The sequence below is a fragment of the Neolamprologus brichardi genome, chromosome 22 (assembly GCF_056152115.1).
Source record: "Neolamprologus brichardi isolate AB-2024 chromosome 22, ASM5615211v1, whole genome shotgun sequence".
NCBI classification, from domain to species: Eukaryota; Metazoa; Chordata; class Actinopteri; order Cichliformes; family Cichlidae; genus Neolamprologus; species Neolamprologus brichardi.
The window spans coordinates 9,778,864-9,797,846 of NC_142124.1; the positions used below are offsets into that span (position 1 = coordinate 9,778,864).

The 18,983-nt window shown below is 43.2% G+C and overlaps 1 protein-coding gene across 1 annotated transcript; it reads right to left on the minus strand.

Moving 5' to 3' along the window:
• Nucleotides 1-251: 251 nt before the first annotated feature.
• tmem170b (transmembrane protein 170B) lies at nt 252-17,245 on the minus strand. The gene is made up of 3 exons (XM_006794372.3): nt 16,532-17,245; nt 8,507-8,677; nt 252-4,099 (listed from the first exon to the last, which is right to left on the minus strand). Exons 1-3 carry the CDS (start codon nt 16,692-16,694, stop codon nt 3,969-3,971), a joined length of 465 nt encoding a protein of 154 aa, XP_006794435.2. The 5' UTR covers nt 16,695-17,245; the 3' UTR covers nt 252-3,968.
• Nucleotides 17,246-18,983: the final 1,738 nt, after the last annotated feature.

Genomic DNA, 18,983 nt, shown 5'->3' on the forward strand with positions numbered 1-18,983 from the left:
CGCCCCCTGCTGCCCATCAGTTTACCCAAAGAAGGCGTAGGTTTCCTGGCTATTATGAAAACATATAACGGGCTTGCAGTTAAGACAAATCACACTGATGATGTAGAGGTCTCAAAAACTGATGCATTAAATATGATACACACGTCATCACATTATCACCAGGTTCCTCCACACTCCTGTTTGTACTGTGAGACGAAGCAGATTGATAAAAAGCAGAAACAACACTCCTGAGCTTTTTATGCTGCAAAAGATTTTTATTTCAACCGCCTGCTGAGTATGTACAGGAGAACAGTTTGTACATAAATAGGCAATAGTTATAAATATCAGCAGTTTGGCTGGTACAAAATTAAAAAAGAAGATATTGTACATTATCTACAGGAGAAGTGCCACTTTGGGTTTTATGTACAGCTTTGTCTCTGGGTGGATTGTCCATGTTAGTCCATTCACATGTTACCTGAGCTGCGTTGCACATGCAGCCACAGCGGCGGGTACACAGTATGTGTCCGGGGTTGGGGCGGGATTTGTGGCATTTGGGCAACAGCAGACTTGAGGTGGTGGCTGTGGTGGTACGAATGGTGGGTGCAGCTTCTATCATAAGCCTATTGAAAGAGACAGATTATTGAGCTGGGTGTCTCCCTGCAGCGTGATGGCGTTACTTTTTTTTAAAAGTCTAGAGGGGATTATTAGTTGCTGGGTGTCTCCTTTAGATATACGGTCACACGGCTCAATCACAGAACCTGGAGCGGAAAAACACACACACATATCCGTCATGACCAGTAATGGCACGGGGTGCGAATGCTATTCAGCGGTTAGTTTGTTTATGAAGCACACTGCGGCTATGTACAGCTCTGGATGTGCAGATCTGACAGCATCGAGTCCATTCTTGCAGTTTTAATCGGCACATAAAAAAATCACTTTATGTAAAGACAGTAAAACTGCTGTCACTTGCAAGTAGGTCCTCACACCCCTTCTCCGACCCTTTAAACACCCCCGACCACCAGCACAATGAAAGAAAACACATGGAAATCCTTTTATTCTAGTCACCGCGCACGACCGCGCAGACCGACACCGAACACGGCGACAACGATGCTCATCAGTCTCCTGTGAGCCGCATACGAACATGCACAAAGTGCCCGCAGAAACAGATTTCACTGCTATGACAGCAGGTGAGTCACGATTGGTCCCTGAAAGCTGAGCTTACACATTCAAACGGGCGGTGCAGACCACGTGCAGAGCAACCCAGTGATACAGGGAGAAAACAAACAGGGGGAGGGGCTTCAGGTGACTCCTCGTTTACCTGTTTTTTTGTTCAATATTTCCAAACCCCACAATCATCTCACAGGCATTCAGGCTCCTGCTGCTACTTCATTCCAGTGCAATATCGCCCCCCTGTGTGCTGAACTGGTAGTGAAGGTAAACTGTGTTACATCATTACATAATTTACCTTCAGAGCCACAAAACCGCAAAAAAAAAAAAAAAGAAATAAAAATCACACAATCTGAACAACACAAGCATCTTTTTGAATGTGCGTAAAAAGTACATAAAACCACTAACTCTTTATGTTGACGTCAGTAAGATGAGAAAACAGGATGAGTAAAGCTAGACTGTGGGTGATACTTTGGTATTTCGACCTCCTGGGTGAAGTTGAACTTTCTTCGGCACCGCCTGTGTCTGGAATCTACATACAGTAACTTCGAGCACAGTCTTCATATTATTTTGTTTTTTCCAAAGCATCATCATCATCATCATCATAATCTGTGTCTGCGTGTGTATAGCATCGGGTCAATGCACACTGATCTAAAACAAGGCAGATTAAAGTCAGTGCAACGTGCAAAGTTAAACTTAAGGAGCATGGGTTCATAAACAAAACAATAAAGAAAAAAGTAGGCATAGAATAAAAGAAGAAGAAGAAGAAGAAGAAGAAGAAAATAAATCAGAGCAGCAGAATCTGTGACCTTCTCCGGGGAGGGAGGGATGGCTTTCCACGGGGAGTTTATACTGAAGCAGTGCAGACATAAGCAGCACTACGGTGAGCCGCGGAGGACCGGGGCTCCAGAAAATCTGCACCTGCAGGACTCACAGACTCATTTGGAACAATTTCTCTGGGAATATGCTGATTCTCAAGCAGCAAAGTGACCCTTTTCAATGCTGACGCACCTTTACTCCTCTTACCCTGAATAAGGAAGAATTAATCTATAAAGAGCCAAACCAAATCACTCCCTATTACAGACGCCTCCTGTTTTGTTCAACAAACCGTTTATGCGCCTTCTTGCTAAGAGTTTTGATGATGCCCCTCTGATGTCTGTACCGTGAATATGAAGCTAAGGATGTTTTCAGTCAACAGGATGCCAATCAGGTGTATTTATTTAAACAAAGGGGATCTATCAAACACGTTAGAGCAGGGGTAGGGAACTCCAGGCCTCGAGGGCCGGTGTCCTGCAGGTTTTAGATGTGTCCTTGATCCAAAACAGCTGATTTAAGTGGCTAAATGACCTCCTCAATGTCTTGAAGTTCTCCAGAGGCCTGGTAATGAACTAATCATTTGATTCAGGTGTGTTGACCAAGGGTGCGATCTAAAACCTGCAGGACACCGGCTCTCGAGGCCTGGAGTTCCCCACCACTGCGTTAGAGGGACGTTAGAGGGTAAAATGTAAGAGGGGTGTCAAGGTTTGAGCCTGGCCCGCTGCCTCTCAGCAGGAAGGCATGCGTGACCTGAACCTCAAAGAAGGATCAAAGAAAAATAAAGGTCATGTGTTGAAAATACAATCCCTGACCGAAGTAAGACCTGAAGCGAGGCGTTCACACGAGGAAACGCGCCGCAATCTCAGAGTCTGAATGCTCCTGTACGGAGGTATGGGCTAAAAACCCTCAGAGTTGATGCGCAGGACTGATCGATGATTACAGGAACGCTTAGCTGCCTTTACTGCTGCTCATGGGCGTAAAACCTGCATACTGACAGCACAGGTACACCTACCTTTGCCTCACACACACTGGAAATACTGGATGGTCAAATTTCCGTTTCTTTTCTCTAATCTGGTTCTTTTCCAACTTTTCGAATGAAAATATTTTTATTATTACAGAAAATTCCTGCAACTCGATTATCATTAAAATGTTATATTGTTTAATAGAGATAAATCAGATGCAGGTAGATAACTTTACTGTCTCCCGGCTCCACCTTTGTTTACAGTAAAGACATCAGAGTGACATCATTCTCATCCTCTCTCTCTGTCTGTGGAAGAAAGCCAATAAACACACTCCCCAAACTACTCCTCTGACTCCGCTCAGAGTTGTTGTTGGCACGCTTTAAAATCGATCATCATATGCTGGTTTTCCTCTGCCACTTCGCCAACATTTACAAAGTGCAAAAATTCAAAGCTTCTTCCTGCTCGTGAGTCGGATGCTGCGGCTTTCGAGCCATCTCAGGAGAAGGAGCGAGAAGCTGTATGCAGGCCTAGAGGAGCGGCGGTGGTTTAATACTGATGAAGGTGTTTTACTGCTGATGGACACTGCTGTTCTTTTGTTTGTTTGCCGAACTTTTGTTCCGATCGCCAAAGGAGATCATCAGCTCACGATTACAGGTCGCTGTTTAAAAAATAGATTTTTTTTCCTCCTCCCTCAAAAGTTCAACAGAAAGCCTTTGAGAGTCAGTCGGCCACCGAGGCTTGCTGTTTTCACAGAGAAGGCTTTTGGCACGAAGAAGTGGCATAACTCTGGAAACTCAAGAAACATGGCTTTCAGGTCCAGAAGCTGAGGCCGAGCCTCCGCCCGGCGCTGCTCTCTGACACGATGACGACCTTCCTGCACAGTGCAGAGACGCTGGGGGGGCGCTCTACCCTGGATCCGGCCCTCAAAAGGTCCAGAGGACTTGTGCCTCACGTCCTTCCATAAAAGCAGGCCTAAAGTCTCTGCCCGGCTCGGTTTGCCCGCTCTGCTCCCGTGTCTCCCTTTCACCCCGTCATGGGTTTTCTTCACAGCGTGGCCAGGATCCGCGAGAAGGATATGACGACGGAGAGGGTGGTCTGGCCCACGCCGAGCACCAGCGCCTCCAGCGGTGCCATGCCTTTCCCCGCCACGCGGTAAACGCCCGCCACGGCCGCGCCTGAGGGAGATAAAAAAATTAAAAAGTCAATGTTAATACAAGATCTGGCAAAGAGAAAGACACACACACAGCTGCCTGTCACCATTAAACCCAACTGAACATCCACAGTCAGGGGATCAGCGGACAAACATGTCCCTCCTGATCTCGCCCTTCTGTCAGTGATGGAGGAGCGTTCGTGCATGCCTCCTCGCAGCCACACTCTGAGCGGACTCGCTGCTCTTCCTGCAGCAGTTCTCACTGCACGCTGTCCGTCTGGTCATGATTGAGACAAACAGCAGGAGAGGACGTTTCTCTAATCCAGGCACCAAAGCCGAGTGAGCTATTTTTAAACTGCTGGACTCGAAGGCCGAGAAAATCTAAACAAAGTTTATCAGTTAAAGCTGCCAGCAGCGCTCCAGCGAATCCTCCCTTCATCGAGGTTATCATATTTACCGTGTGGAGGATGCAATCTCTGGTGCTTTTACAGAAAACAAAGTGATCACGTTACATTTTTCAGTAACAGTGATGTAACAGGTTACTGTGCTATACTCAGCAGTTAGATTAGAGTTATATCATGTTGTTACATGCGTTACAAAAGGCTCTTCAGTAATCAGCACGTCAGGCGGATAGAAAGAAAACATAATGTGTGCAGAAGGAAAACCAGTATTTCTAAAGTCGCATCACACTGGCTTTAAAGTTGGAGTGTTTCTCATCTTTGCTTTGTGTTTGTATTAAAAACTAAAAGAAAAATTGCACGTGTGTCCTGATTAAAAAGAGAAAGAGGTTGGTTTCTGTGCCTAAATCTTCAGCTTTTAGTATCAACAGGGGTTTAGTGTTCAGTCTGCCACTGGAAGGTGCCCATTGGGTGCAAACCAATCCCAAATGATCACGCCTCCTCCATTGTGCATGACAATAACATTTATTTGTGCTGCTGATATTATGCACTTTGCATTATTACCAAACATCTCTGATTTGGACTCATTTGTCTAAAGGACAATGTGCCAGACGTCTTGTGGTTTGCTTAGTTGAAACACACAAAGCTATGCCATTATGCAAACCTTCCAAACACAACATAAACTTAAACATGTAACATGTCAACTGAGGCCTGTAGACTCTAAACTGTAGCTCAGACAAACATCTGTTTTAAACAGTGGCAAACAGCATTCAGTGATTCAAATCAGAGTCCTGGACATTTAATGTTAAAGAAAAGGACTTTAAAACAACTATTAAAGGCTGACATTTCCTCTGTGCTGCGTGACCTTTCTTTTACTTCTACTCAGCTGCGATTGCTGCCTTTGCAGTCTCCACACACACACACACACACACTCACACACACAAACACACACTCTGATTTTGTGCCGGGCTCGCGTACACATGGCTGATGACGCAGTCAATAGTCTAGCTCACTCTGATTGCTACACATTAATAATAAAGCGGCTTTTCTATTTTTGGGGCACCGGCTCACATCTGTGGCGGTGAGTGAGTCATCCACAGAGCCCTACGCTACGATAGACGCAGGTCTATTTACACACCCTGTGCTCACACTCTGATACAGTGAGGGGAAGGTAAAGGCAAATAAACAAGGCTTGGATATCAGCTTCACCTGCAGTGTTTAAAAAAGGAATAAAGTGAATATTTTTGTGTTTAAAAAATAGGATTAACTGGCAGATATATCAAATTTTTAAACTATAAACTATCTGATTACTCCTGTTTAATATGATCAGATAAGACCAGTTCTGCAGTTTTGTTAAGGTAAATAGTTCATTAGATTAACTTTCATTTCAGGCAATGCAGGGACATAAAAATTGGGTCCTGATGCAGAATCTGCCTTCAGAAGATTAAAGTCAGAAAGTTGAAACAAGCCCATAAATTCTTTATCCTACAGATCCCCATTTAAGGTAGCCCAAAATATTGGATACAAAATACTGATATTTGTCCTAGCTCAAGATAACATATCACACCTGGTATAACAATGAAAACAGTTATTAAAACGTGCAGACAGCGAACAGATTTCCTCACCGTTTTGATTCACAGTAGAAAATAAATGATTCCTGATTTCTGCCTTTTTAGAGTATTTTAGGGTATTTTTATTTCACAGTCACCACAGATGTCATCATGTATTATAGATAACTATCTGCACCACTCTACTGTGTTATATTAAGTGTTAACAAAGAGAGATGAATTAGATGGCCTCAGACTAATTACCCCTGGTCTTCAAGGATCCGCTGCCCCTCATTTCTAATGCAGACTTGCAGGTATCATCATTAGTGCTGAACCCATGGACTCTGCGGGGAACGTGACCTGAGGTGCACCGGGACTTCTTACCTTCTTACCCTAATGGATCAGTCACACTAGAGTAAAAATAGCACAGCACCTTTTTTGCGACTAGAAAAAGGAAAAGAAAACTGTTTTGCTCTGAGTGAGTAGTTGCAGCGACCAACAGCTCCTGGCCTGAGGATGCATGCTTACTTTCCACCACTGTCAATCGACTGACTGCACCCCATCTAATCACAGATAGACTTCATCTTATTGCTGTTTTATCGCTGTCTTGACACATCAAATTGTCAGCTGCATTCATTTTGGTTGCGTTTCATTCTCCAACCACTGTTTTCCTTACTGTGACTGTAACAGCCTGTCGCTATTTGAGAATTTGTCTCAAAGCCGCCCAAACTTTAGCACATTCACTTGGATGTAATGGTGTAGCTCTTAGACTTGACTAAAGGAACTGACTGTTAACTTAAAGTGGGGTGGTGTCAAGAAATAAGACTGTATTTTGTTTTTTGTTTTTCCCCATTTGTTCTGAGGTTACTGCAGATATCTGATGAACAGCAACATGTAGAAAATCTGTAGATGCAGCTAAAAGTCTGCTTCAAGCAAATGACTAAACACCCACATTTAAATCGTTTGAGCATTTGGAACAAAAAAAGGAAACACGCCAGACTTCTCCAAGCAGCTCAAAGACCAGGTAGGAGTGTAATTTGTTAACTTTATACGAGCATGTCACAGCTCATCCCCATACCACCCTAAACAGGGCCTGGTTAGTACTTGGATGGTAAATGGCCTGTATTTGTATAGCTTTTACTAGTCCCCCCTAGGGACCCCAAAGTGCTTTACACACCCAGTCATCCACCCATTCACACACTGGTGGAGGCAAGCTACAGTTGTAGCCACAGCTGCCCTGGGGCAGACTGACAGAAGCGAGGCTGCCATATCGCGCCATCGGCCCTTCTGGCCAACACCAGTAGGCAGTAGGTGAAGTTTCTTGCCCAAGGACACAACGACCGAGACTGTCCGAGCCGGGGCTCGAACCGGCAACCTTCCGATTACAAGGCGAACTCCCAACTCTTGAGCCACGATCGCCCCACGATCGGATGGGAGGCTGCCTAGCTTGGGGGGGGGGGGGGGGGGGGGGGGGGGGGGGGGGGGGCAGTAACTGTAGCCCAGGAGGAAGCAAAGATGGGAAAGATACTGAACAAAAGTTGCTCTCTGATGCGTTCATCAGGGTATGAATCTGAAAAGGCTTGATCTATAAAGCGATACATAAGAACCAGTCCATTTACGAAACAGCCCTTTTTCTACATTCACCCATTCTTCCAGAATTATACAGCCCTTCGTATTTATTCCACGCCTTTAAAGTGGACATGAAACACTACATCAACATCATACAAAGACTACTTTACACCAGAGCCCTACTCTTAAAAGTGTCACAAATGTAACACTGCATGAGAAGCTGGATTTAGGAAGTGTTTAAAGTTACAGAACATGTTTAGCGCCATCTTTTGCCCGTACAGAACATTACATCACTGGGATGGTTGGTTGGACCACTGACTGCTTAAGAGACAGAGTGAAAGTGGACAGTATAGCGTTGATTTCTTAACATAAAACATTGTAATAGTCAGGTGAAGATTAGTTAGAGGTCTTTGTTACAGTGCATAGACGAATCTAACACTCAGTGGTGTGAATTTAAAAAAAAATCTGAACAGGGATTTTACAAAATGTACCTTTAAAGGTTGTTGTTTGGTATATCTTCAAAGTCAGTGTTTAGCTCATTTGTGTGTGTGTTTCTGGTTGGTATTTTTTGGGAGCAAACTCTTCCTACCAGCGACAACAGTCCAGCCAATCACAAAAATGTTGTTAAATTAAATGAACCCTTATCGTGCCGACACGTTGAAGTTTCCTGGGCCACATAAACAAACAGGCAGGTAAACACAGAAGCAGATTAGTCTAAAAATCTTCCTCCTCCATGTCTCTCTGTCAGCTTCTGTTTTCTTCTAGTTGACACGAGTTAACACACGGTCGCCTCACCCAGCGCTCGCTCTGCCCTCCTGTCACCTCCCGTCTTCTTCTGGGTGCTGAACGCCGCACTCTGAGGTCGCTCTAAAAATAACCCATCAGCAAGAAAACAAAAGGGGAAGTAAATGGGCTTACTAGTGATGACGCCTCCGGAGAGCGAGGCCAGGAAACCCACGCTGACCAGCACCAGGGTGATGAGGCGTCCCCGCTTGTGGCGCTGCAGCATGACTAACATGAGCAGCCCCACCGCCCCGTGGACGAAGAGCGAGGAGAAGAGACACCACAGGAAGACCCAGTACCACATCTCTGCAGGGAGAGAGAGCCAACGACACAGATCAGATACAGCCTGAAAGCACAAGATTTACCGCTTACATTAAAGGTGCTCTACGTACAATTTAACTAAAGCTTTCACCAGCAGGGGGCAGTGTGCTGAAATGTTTTCTCATCTAAATGCTTTTTTCTTTTACTCGCTGAATTAAGGTTAAACTGACCACCTGCACCATCTATTATATTATAGTGTTATATAAAAGTACAGCCCAGCCTCAGAAGTTCAATATCAGGTAATATCTCTCGAGCACAATGCGTAGTTGCTCCAGATATAGTATAAGTATAGCACATAGTAGTATAAGTATATACTACAGTACAGGGGTTCTTAATGTAACAACTGCAGCAAATAAATTATCGATTAGTTTCATAAATATTAATCAGACAATTACATTTTTTTAGCCTGAACATCAAACATGGCAACAAATTAGAGAAATCACCGCTTGCACTGAAATAAATATTTTTACATTTTCACATTTTTTTATATTTACTGGTTAATAACAATGATGATGTATAATGATAGTTACTGCAAACATAAAGACTACTTTTTTTCCTATTTCTTGGTTTACATCACCATTTTAAAATCAGTCAGCTGGCACATTAAAGTAACAACAATCCCGTATTCCAATATATATGACGTTAACAGAGTACTTTTATTTCTGGTGAAGCATGAAATTAAATATCGATCTGAGGAACAGAAGCAGCTTTCACTTACAAAATGAATTATGAATTGTTTACCAAAGAAACCATCCTGAAACAGACTGGTCCCAGCTTTTAATGTTTTTATGTGTTTCTGACCGTTTCACAGAGCATATATAAAAGTCGCCTCCTGCTGGTCTGTAAACAGAAAGCACGTTTAAGGCTTCACTTTTCTTTTTTTATACTTTTACAATGCTTTTTCTTGTGTTGGAGCACTTTAACACAGTTGTATTGGGACTTCTGAATATTCCTTCCACCATTATGGAGCACAAACACAGATGGATGACCTCGACACCCACCGAGGACCAAATGTCAATGAAATCTGCCTTAAGTGGATAAATCTGTAATGGTCATACAAAAAACTCTGACCAAAATAACATTTGAATTCTTAGTCAGAGGGAGATCTGTTGCACTTCTTGATAAATTACAAGCTTGATTTAATCTAATTAAGTTTTAAAGCAGTGATCGTGTCCATCCTTGATGTACGGTGATTTGATTTTACATCACAATGATCAAAACAATGATGCTGGGAAACGGTGATTTAAGCCTTTGTGATTTATTTTGCTTCCTTTATTTTAGTGAAATATTACCTCTGCTGCATTTACATATAAAGGTCAGCTTTGGTTTGCATAACGTCGAATACACATGAAACTTGAAACAGGACTTAAAGACAACAGATTTGTAACAGAAAACCTGCTTTATAGATAAAAGCTGCTTATTTACTACTGCAACCTGAACACAGACAGAAGCAGGGGCTTAGTGGGATATCTGTACATCAGCTGCTTTAATTTTTTTAACCATCTCAATAAACATCATCCCAGCTTTCAGCAACAACCTCAGGTTATAAAAAAATATACAGTCAATAAATAAACAGCAAATATACAATAAAAATCAACAAATAAAACAAATTAAATAAGGCCGTATTTGCATCAGGCTATCCTGCTCATCTAGACCTGAAAGAAAACAAGAATAAGCAGTTGTTTTAAAATGACTGAGCTGTATGTGGGAAGTTTGGTTGTTCCAAAAGTTAGGAGCTGCCACTAAAAAGACTTTGTAGACTTCGCTTTTAAGCCTGGACTGGACTATCTGGTCAGAGGCTCCGAAAGTTCTGTTAAGTGAGGTGGCACCAAACCAATAAGACTTTTAAAAACAAGTAAATGTAAAGATGGACAGGAAGACAGTGTAAGGAGGCCAGAAAAGGTGCGATCACCATGTTTTTTTACTGTCAAAAGGCGAGCTGCTGCATTTCCTACAGCCTGCTGACAACGAAGTAACAACTGATCAGAGCCGACGTATAAAGAGCTACGAAAGTCTAAGAGAGGTAATAAAAGCGTGAATTACTGTCTCAGAGTCAGGCAGTGGTGGGAGGCAGGCCTTCACCTTACTGAGCTGCATTAGTGATAAAAATCTCTTCTGAACAAAAGAGCTTCATGCAAACAAACGCCGACAATAAGTGATCCCGAGGGGGAAGACACAACTTATAATATGCCGTTCTAGTCTTGAAAAATTCACATTTACTGCTTATAAAGAGTGCTTCCAAGATGAAACACTGCAGCTCAGCCAAGATGCAGAGCTACAGCCGCTGCTGCACGTCTGTGAGGCGAGGGGAGGATTTCACTCTACAGCAGCCATCATCTAAGTCAAGCCTCATCAAAGAGGCAGCCGACCGTGGCGATGGACCCGTGGCGGAGATGTATAAAACCGCTCAGAGCGACATTTCAGACAGCGAGCCCGACATGAAGCGGTAAATGGAAAATCTCGTCTGAAACAATAGCGTACGGCCGCCTTTTGTGACCATCCTGACTGGAGATAAGCTTTCTGAAAAAAAAAATGTAATCGTAGAAACAAACGTCTGCAAACTAAAAATGCTGATAATTCCTAAAATGCCAGCAAAATCATCTAATTAGCTTCCACCAAACACGACTGTTCTCCTAGAATACACATAATGCACCCTGCAGGGTCCAGACTGTGCTGCCGTTATAACGGACTCCACTGAAAATGAGAACAGTAAACAGCATTTAAAAATCACACTCTTCCTCCTCCTCCTCCTCCTCGTTCTCCCTGTCTTTCTGTGGCACAGGCCAGCTTTGTCTAAAAAGGCTCCGGCTTCATTGCACTTTGCCAGCGAGGGGCCTTTGGTTGAACCCCTGGCACCGTGGGAGCCAGAAGGAGCCAGCTGGCCGTGAGATAACTGAAGAAGAAAAGACACCAAGCGAGAAAGGATGACCCAGCCGAAGCATGGCAATGCTGTCTGTGTGTGGGCGCGATGCAAACAGGAAACGTGACATTATTTTGCAGTGTAAACATCACAACACCCAATTCTATTACCAAGTATTTCTCAGAGCTCTGGGACACGAGGACCTCTTTAGCATATCCATTTAACCGAGCTCCTCCACAGTCCACTGACTGCCTACATCTACTTATTGATCCGGCAGGCGAGCGCCGGGCCAGGCGGAGAGAGACGTGACAGCGGAGTAACACAATGGCTTTTTGTCTTAAATGACTGAGCACGCAGATCACGCTGCAGTGTATCCACTGCTGTCTTTCTGCGAGCATCCAGCAGCAGAGGAGAGAGGGATATCTGTGATGGGACCCAAGAGTTAAGAGAGACACACATTCAGGAAGTACAGGGAGAGAGAGCGCCGCTTAACTGTAGCCCCCGACGACACGAATCAGGATTCAGCATCGTGTAGAGAGAGCCGGCCTTTAATGCAGGCTGGAAAAGATGAAACTCAAAGATCCTGGAGGAGGTTATGCAATGCTAACATCATCGCACACAGACTGTGATATCGCCCACTCGGTCAAAAGAACTACAGACATCCACAGGTTAAACAGACAATCACAAACACCATTCGTTTATGTGTAGTTAAGGGAATGAGTTGGTTAGCAGAAGTCTGAGAAAAAGAAAAGAAAAATGCGGAGTTCAACGTAACTAACGGTGAATGGCAGGTAAGCTGATTGGCTAGCAGCTGGTCTGTTTCCCCCGAGAGGCAAACTGGATGAAACGAGACCTCGCTAACCTGCAGTTCTGTTCTTTCAGTTAGTAATGTCACATTAAAATCAAAGCCTGCTGAGACGGTTTAAATGTGAAGTGCTTCGTAATAATTTTGACAGTAACCAGCCGCAAATGCTAGAAGTTTCTCCTCTAAACCACACGGTTAGATTCAATATGTAAGGGTTCAGGGTTCAGTGAGATCAACTTCGCCAAAAATTTCACAAATGGAGAGGACAGCTGGGATACTCTGTGTTTCTACTTACTGATAAAATAATCCGTATAGTCTTCCACCATCACTGATGGATGGAGCCTGACCCGGACACCTACTGAGGGCCAAATGTCAGCGTGATCTCTCTTCTGTAACAATTAACCTGTCATGCTGGTCAGAATAATATTTAATAGCATAGCTGGAGGAAATCTGTTGCATTGCTTGATGAATTACAAGCTCGATTTAGAGAGAAAATGGGTCGGGTGAAATGTTCAGTGGAGACACGAGGCTCGTTATTTATCTCAGCCGACTAAAATTATCCATGGCAGCTAATTTTTTTTGCATTGCAGCAGATGCTGGAAGGTGAGGTGCACATTTAGTTTCAGGGGACAGCAGGCAGCGCAGGTGGTCACGGCTATGAAGAAGCACCTATGGGGTGAGAAACGAGTGCAGTAAAGTGCTGTGTCATGTTCAGAGATAGGAGCGAACACAGGCTAAAACACAGTGAGAGCACAGTATTAACTTCTGCTAATCCGCAACTACAGGCCGAGGTCTTTGTCAGCACGGCGGCTTTAGAGCTCGCCTGTCAACAGGACAGAATTTTTAAAAAGCAGGGGCTCGTGTATTTGGTGCCTCGTCAGAGGTTGGAGTACACAGGCGGCTGCAGAACATGAACCATTCCCGTGTTGAAGCCGCAGCTTCTCGAAGCAGAAGGTTGCCGAGTTCACCTCTCGACGAAGGATGGGTTTGTCCAAACGTGGAGAGAGGGAGAGCCAGCCTGACACATCTGGCAGTGACTCTGTCCCGTGATGCAGAACAAGAAGAGGATTATGCTAATGTTGATTCCATTTCGGATGATGCTTCTTCTTTTTTGGAGAACCGAGCCACCATGACGTAATGTATCATTAAACTGTACACATGCACCACACAGAAAAGCATACCTGCTAATTAGTGCAAAGTAACAGACCAATAAGATAATGCCATTGCAAATGCTCCAAAAGGCACCAACAGCACAAACATGGCAGTGGAGGTGAGGCCCAGCAGACTGTGATCAAATCCAGGTGCCTTGGGAACGCCTGTCACTCAAAGCGACCACGATCTTCACTTTAGCATCCAGATGCATAAATTTATTTACAAAAAGAAAGAAAGAAAATAAAAATTTAAGCCTGTGTTGATAGTTATGATGTGGGAAAACATCCACTGAGGCTGTAAAGATGCTTTTAATGCTTTAAAGTTTATTTTAACACAGGAGTCTATGGGGATTGGCTTGTTTTAGGAGAAAGCCTCAAGTGGCCACTGGAGGAACTGCAGCTTTTGCCACTTCAGCATTGGTGCAATGTTTTTAAATCATGAAGGTTGCTGCTTGGCATTCACACAAAGCTTTAACTTCTAATATAGCTGCATGTGCCCATACATAGACTCGATGCTTTTATCTGAACCTGCTAAACTCCACTATACCTTCTGTTTAGTTCTCTGCCAACTCCTGACAGAAATATCTGGACCTTTGACCGAGCAGCCAAGTTGCGCTTTCTGTTTTTGTATGTATGTTTTACAGCTTCACATGAGCTCTTTTTGCTTTTGTGTGCTTGTTTGCAAAGAGATAAAGGCTAAAGCAAACAGCTAAACACCAGACATGCTGAGCTAAAAAGCTGCAGACAAGAGAACATGCAGAGTGAACACAACTGATTAGCTTTACACGAAGACCAGCAACACAACATGTTACCATGTGAGATAATAAAATGACTTTTTAGCAATCTGATCATCGCGTAATCACAGCAGGCAAACAATTAAAACTAAGAAAGCCATTTGACATTATTATCGTGAACTGATAATACAGGATTTCTGCAAGTCTATTGCAAGTTCATTAACCCGCTGGGTGTCAATTAACCACCCCCCAAGTAGGCTAATGCATTGAATTTTTTTCATTTTCTAAGACTAAAGCTGGGAAAAAACTACAAAAAAGGGATTAAAGCGCAAAATAAACATGATGTTGTATGAGTTTCCCTGTTCAACCGATATTCATACACTTATTTACTCTAATCAAGACAGGCTAAAGCTCTCATTGCTGTAATAAATGAGGTTAAATACATTTCAGTGCCCTCCAGCTGGTAAATATCTATGCATATGCAATGCATTATGCTGGCGTCTCTCTGCTCTTCCTCCTCTCTCCTCACGAGCTGCACATGAGCAGCTCTGCTGTTCTGCCTGTGTCGCCACACAATTAGCAATCGGCAGATTAACAGCATCTGGTGCACGCTGGATTAAGAACTGGATATTTATCTGATTATCAGATTTCTAAAGTTACACACTCTGACACCGGAAAGGTCTGTGTGTAAATGGCACTTCCTTAAATGCATCTCAATCGTACCACAAATCCCACAGATAGATAATAAATGAGTGACAAGAACAGCATGTTTTTATTGACTGTGATTCATCAAAGTGAGCCAATTTCAAAGTAGCTGTTCACATTTAAATATGTTCTTTTCATTGGTTTTCTGAAGTGAAACCGCCTGCTGCGCACGCCTCATAAACAGGAAGCACTCCCCAGGGGCACAGATAAAAGTTTATCTATCCGTTCAGGGCTCCCCAACTGTCCCCCCTGACATTCTTTAATGTCTCAGGAGGTCGTTTTTCACCTGTCTGCTGAATAGTGGGGTTTAGGAGGGGGTCAGGTGGCAGATTTGTGAACAGTATTCTGTAAAGCCCCGGGGCGTTAGCTCCTCACAGCTCTCTTCTCGCCGCTGCAGCTCAGATACCACAAACTTCTACATTGCACTGCAACTTCCTGCTGAGTCAGCGTGATCAACTGTGCCTTTTTTTTCCTTCCATCCCTGCATGATGTGTTTCTCAACACAGGATGCCAGCTGCATATTAGACAACCGGTCTGTGCCAAGCCAGCCATGACTACACGTCCGGCTCCTCACTTTGCAGAGTGAAATGCAAGAATTTCTATAATCTTGTGTTTGTGCAACACACACGGTCTCCTGTCCACTTCCTCAAAAAAAGAAAAAAGAAAAGTGATGACAATGCTTTGAACAGCTGGCAAGTAATAATATTTCTTGCTGAGGAAGTTCATTCTGCTTGGAAAGAAGAGATAAAATGCCCACACATTGCTTTTTTTGGTGCCCCGTGATCTGTTTTTGTGTCATAGGAACTTTCATGCATTTCTTCCACTTTTCTTAAACCTCCTTACAAATAAAAAAGGATGAAGAAAGTCATCTTGTAAGCATTTTGTTTTGGTACAAAGCACATAATTGATGGCAGCAGCTCAATCATCTGTATCAACAAGTGACAGTTCAGCCATCAGCCCACAGAGATGCCCTCATCTCGTATTTACAGCTGCATATTACCTTTAATATCAAAGCAGACATGCTCTGGCTCAACTGCATTCACATAAAACAGGGAATTGAACTCAGCCTCACTACTTCTAGAGTCAGGACCATCCCAGACAGCATCACTGCCCGCTCAGAGGACCCTCCCTCTAATTGCCCCTTTACTGAAAGACAAAGGAGGGGGAGGAGGCCACACTTACTACGCATTCACGAAGCAGAAAGATTAATTAGCCGAATGTTGTCATTATTTTTCCTGACGGACTCTGCACGCCTGAATAAAGGAGTGAGATTTTGTTTTGTTTTGTTGATGTTGTGGTTCAGGCCCAGCATCACCAATAAAACACACCAGCTTGCAGAGACAGAGATGGGGAGGTGGGATGGAAAGGTGGCACACAGATGTCCCCTATGCATGACAGCAGCCATGCCCTTCCTGCTGGCTGCAAGAAAAATGACCACATATATTTGAATGATTTTTATATATATTCTTCTTTAAAAAGGAAGCTGCACATGCTGCTGGTGGTGATGACTTTTTCACTGAACACATTTAAATTTAAAAAAAAAAAATGAAACAGCAGAATAGCGGCACCTTTCATTCCGCATACCTGTGAAGTGGTGCAGCGCCGAGCCTTGCACCCAAAGGCTCAGCACTTGCTGCACCGACAGATTAAGAGAATAATCCTTGTCCGTTGTCATGTTTCCGCCGCCGCCGCCCGGGTTCGCACCCCTCTTTATCGTATAGCTGTACTTGGCTTTAAACGAAGGCATGGATGAGGAAACCGGGGTGGCATTTGGATGTGAGGCGGCTCTCCCCGGCGCGGCTCGCCTCTACCGGTGCCTCTGCTTCGGCTTGACGTCCGTCTCCGCTCCGGGAAGGGAAGGGTCGATGGCTGGTCGGTTCATCCTCGGTGGTGGTGTCGGTGGCGGGTGTACGGAGGCCATGACGAGGATGGCAGCGGGAGCTCGGGCAGAGAAACGCACGGTCGGCTCGTCCTACATCAGCTAGCCCTGCTACATAACCCTTAAAGGGCCAGCGGTCCTTTTCGTGCGAGGGGTTCACGGTGACACATCCCCGTGCTCGTGAAGCCGCTTTATGAATGAGGAACAAAGGACAGCACGGTGGCGTGTGCGCAGAAAGCGTGCGTAGTGCGATGGCGGCTCGGGACGGCTACGAGTGGGACGCTGTAACGTAATTACGACGCACTGTGACTAATATTAGGATATTAATAAAATACTAATAATAACAACAGCAATATTTTGACAAAAGCTAAATAAAAATATAATTTTAGACGCTGTAGAAAGATTTAATGTTTTAATTTTAATTTTAATTTTACGTTATACAGTATTTGCCAGCAGGAAGCGAAAGAGTGGTTGCTAGGCAACGTAATAACGTTAGCTCTTGAACGAATAACCAAATCAATGCTAATGCTAAAGAATACTATAACAGAGAATATATAAATAAATACCATATATACTAAATAGTATTATTTGTTGATTTATTAATGTTTTTTTATTTCAACTGTTGTGATATTAAAATTAAGTCTACATTAAAATTAAATGACCTTAGAAGCAGCGTTGGTCATGACGTCAGTGGAAGGTGGCGCTTATTGGTCACCCCGAAACACCTGATATAAAAAAGTAATATGACAGGATGAATGTAAGCAGAGGAATAGAGGGTATTAGTGGCAGGGTTATCTGGTAATATAAAGAAAGAACCCCTAAATGTTTAAATCTGATTTAGAGCTTTAACTTAGATGGAATAAAATATTCAGAAAACTCTGTGGTGAGGCAGTCTGACAAACCTAGTAAGACAGAAATCAGAGCAGGTGAAAGCTATTTTAAAAAGTGTGAACCTTTACACAATTTTTTTTATCCTCATCATCATCTCATATCAGATGTTTTAAAAAAAAAAAAGAAGAAGAAGATAACAGTGTGATATGGGGAAGCAGGGAGGGAACAAGGTGTTACGTGGACGCTGAATGTTCTGGCACATTTCTCTGAGGAGCGCAGTATTTTAAGACGAACTGTCCCAGTTCAGAGGTACGAGGGCGAGGAAGCGTCTGACATCTGACATCTTTTAAATCTGTAGATCTTTCTCTAAATGCAAATAGAGGGGGGAATAAACAGACAGCTGGATCACGAGGAGATTCGTGCAACAAAAGAAAATACAATTACAGGTACTGTTAAAGAACGTTCACTGTAGAGGAGACAGGAGGCAAGTTTAACACTTTATTTACACTTTCCTCCAAAACAGCAATTTTTTTGATACACATAAGTGTACTAGCTTAAATCAGTCTATATGTTTATTATGCATCCACAAATAAGGACAAGACTAAAACTCAAAATTAACAAGTCATAGCAGGCAATTTCAGCTGTGATTAGGTATGACGAAAGCACAGTCAGTCGTTTCATTTCAAATCAAGCCAAAATAAGTAGTCACATTACTTCTTTAAATCTAGTCATGTCACATTTTTGGATATATTTGTTTTAAATGATGGTTTTTGAAAGGTAACAAGTTATCCTTTTGGTTCGCTGAGTCTGTACTATAGTGCACAGTGTACTATAAATTCACTGATATGACCAGTGACAATAAAAGAACGCTTGCTTTTGCTGACTTTTGTATTGCCTGGGAGCTTTGGAGATGTCACCATAGTTTTGAGTAAAGTAAAATTAACATTACATTCAGAGTCCAGCCAGAACTTCATACATCTGATACAGAAATTCCTCTACAACATGGCGATTTAACTGTAAAATTAATATGGATGATTCATATGAATTAATAGGAATGGTCAGCAAACAGTTGGCAACGAGTTAATGCTGAGTCCCTACTGCAAAGAGATGTGCAACAATACAGACTGATGCAACAAGGTGGAGCTTGTCAGCAACAAATTTTCATTATTACCACCTAGAAGTTGCGTGCTATGTATTAGCCTTTAACCATTTGCTTACTGACTCAGATTTGCTGCAATATTTTGGCAATCTCTCTGCATTTCTAAGTTAGACAGTAATTAATTTCAATACAATTTAGTTTTATTTATACAGTGCTAAATCACAACA

Excerpts from the sequence above, each read along its gene's own strand:
- tmem170b (XM_006794372.3), bottom strand. The coding sequence starts at position 16,694 with ATGCCTTCGTTTAAAGCCAAGTACAGCTATACGATAAAGAGGGGTGCG. Across the intron at positions 8,678-16,531 it reads GGCGCTGCACCACTTCACAG|AGATGTGGTACTGGGTCTTC; the intron begins GTATGCGGAATG and ends CTCTCCCTGCAG. Across the intron at positions 4,100-8,506 it reads CTCCGGAGGCGTCATCACTA|GCGCGGCCGTGGCGGGCGTT; the intron begins GTAAGCCCATTT and ends TATCTCCCTCAG.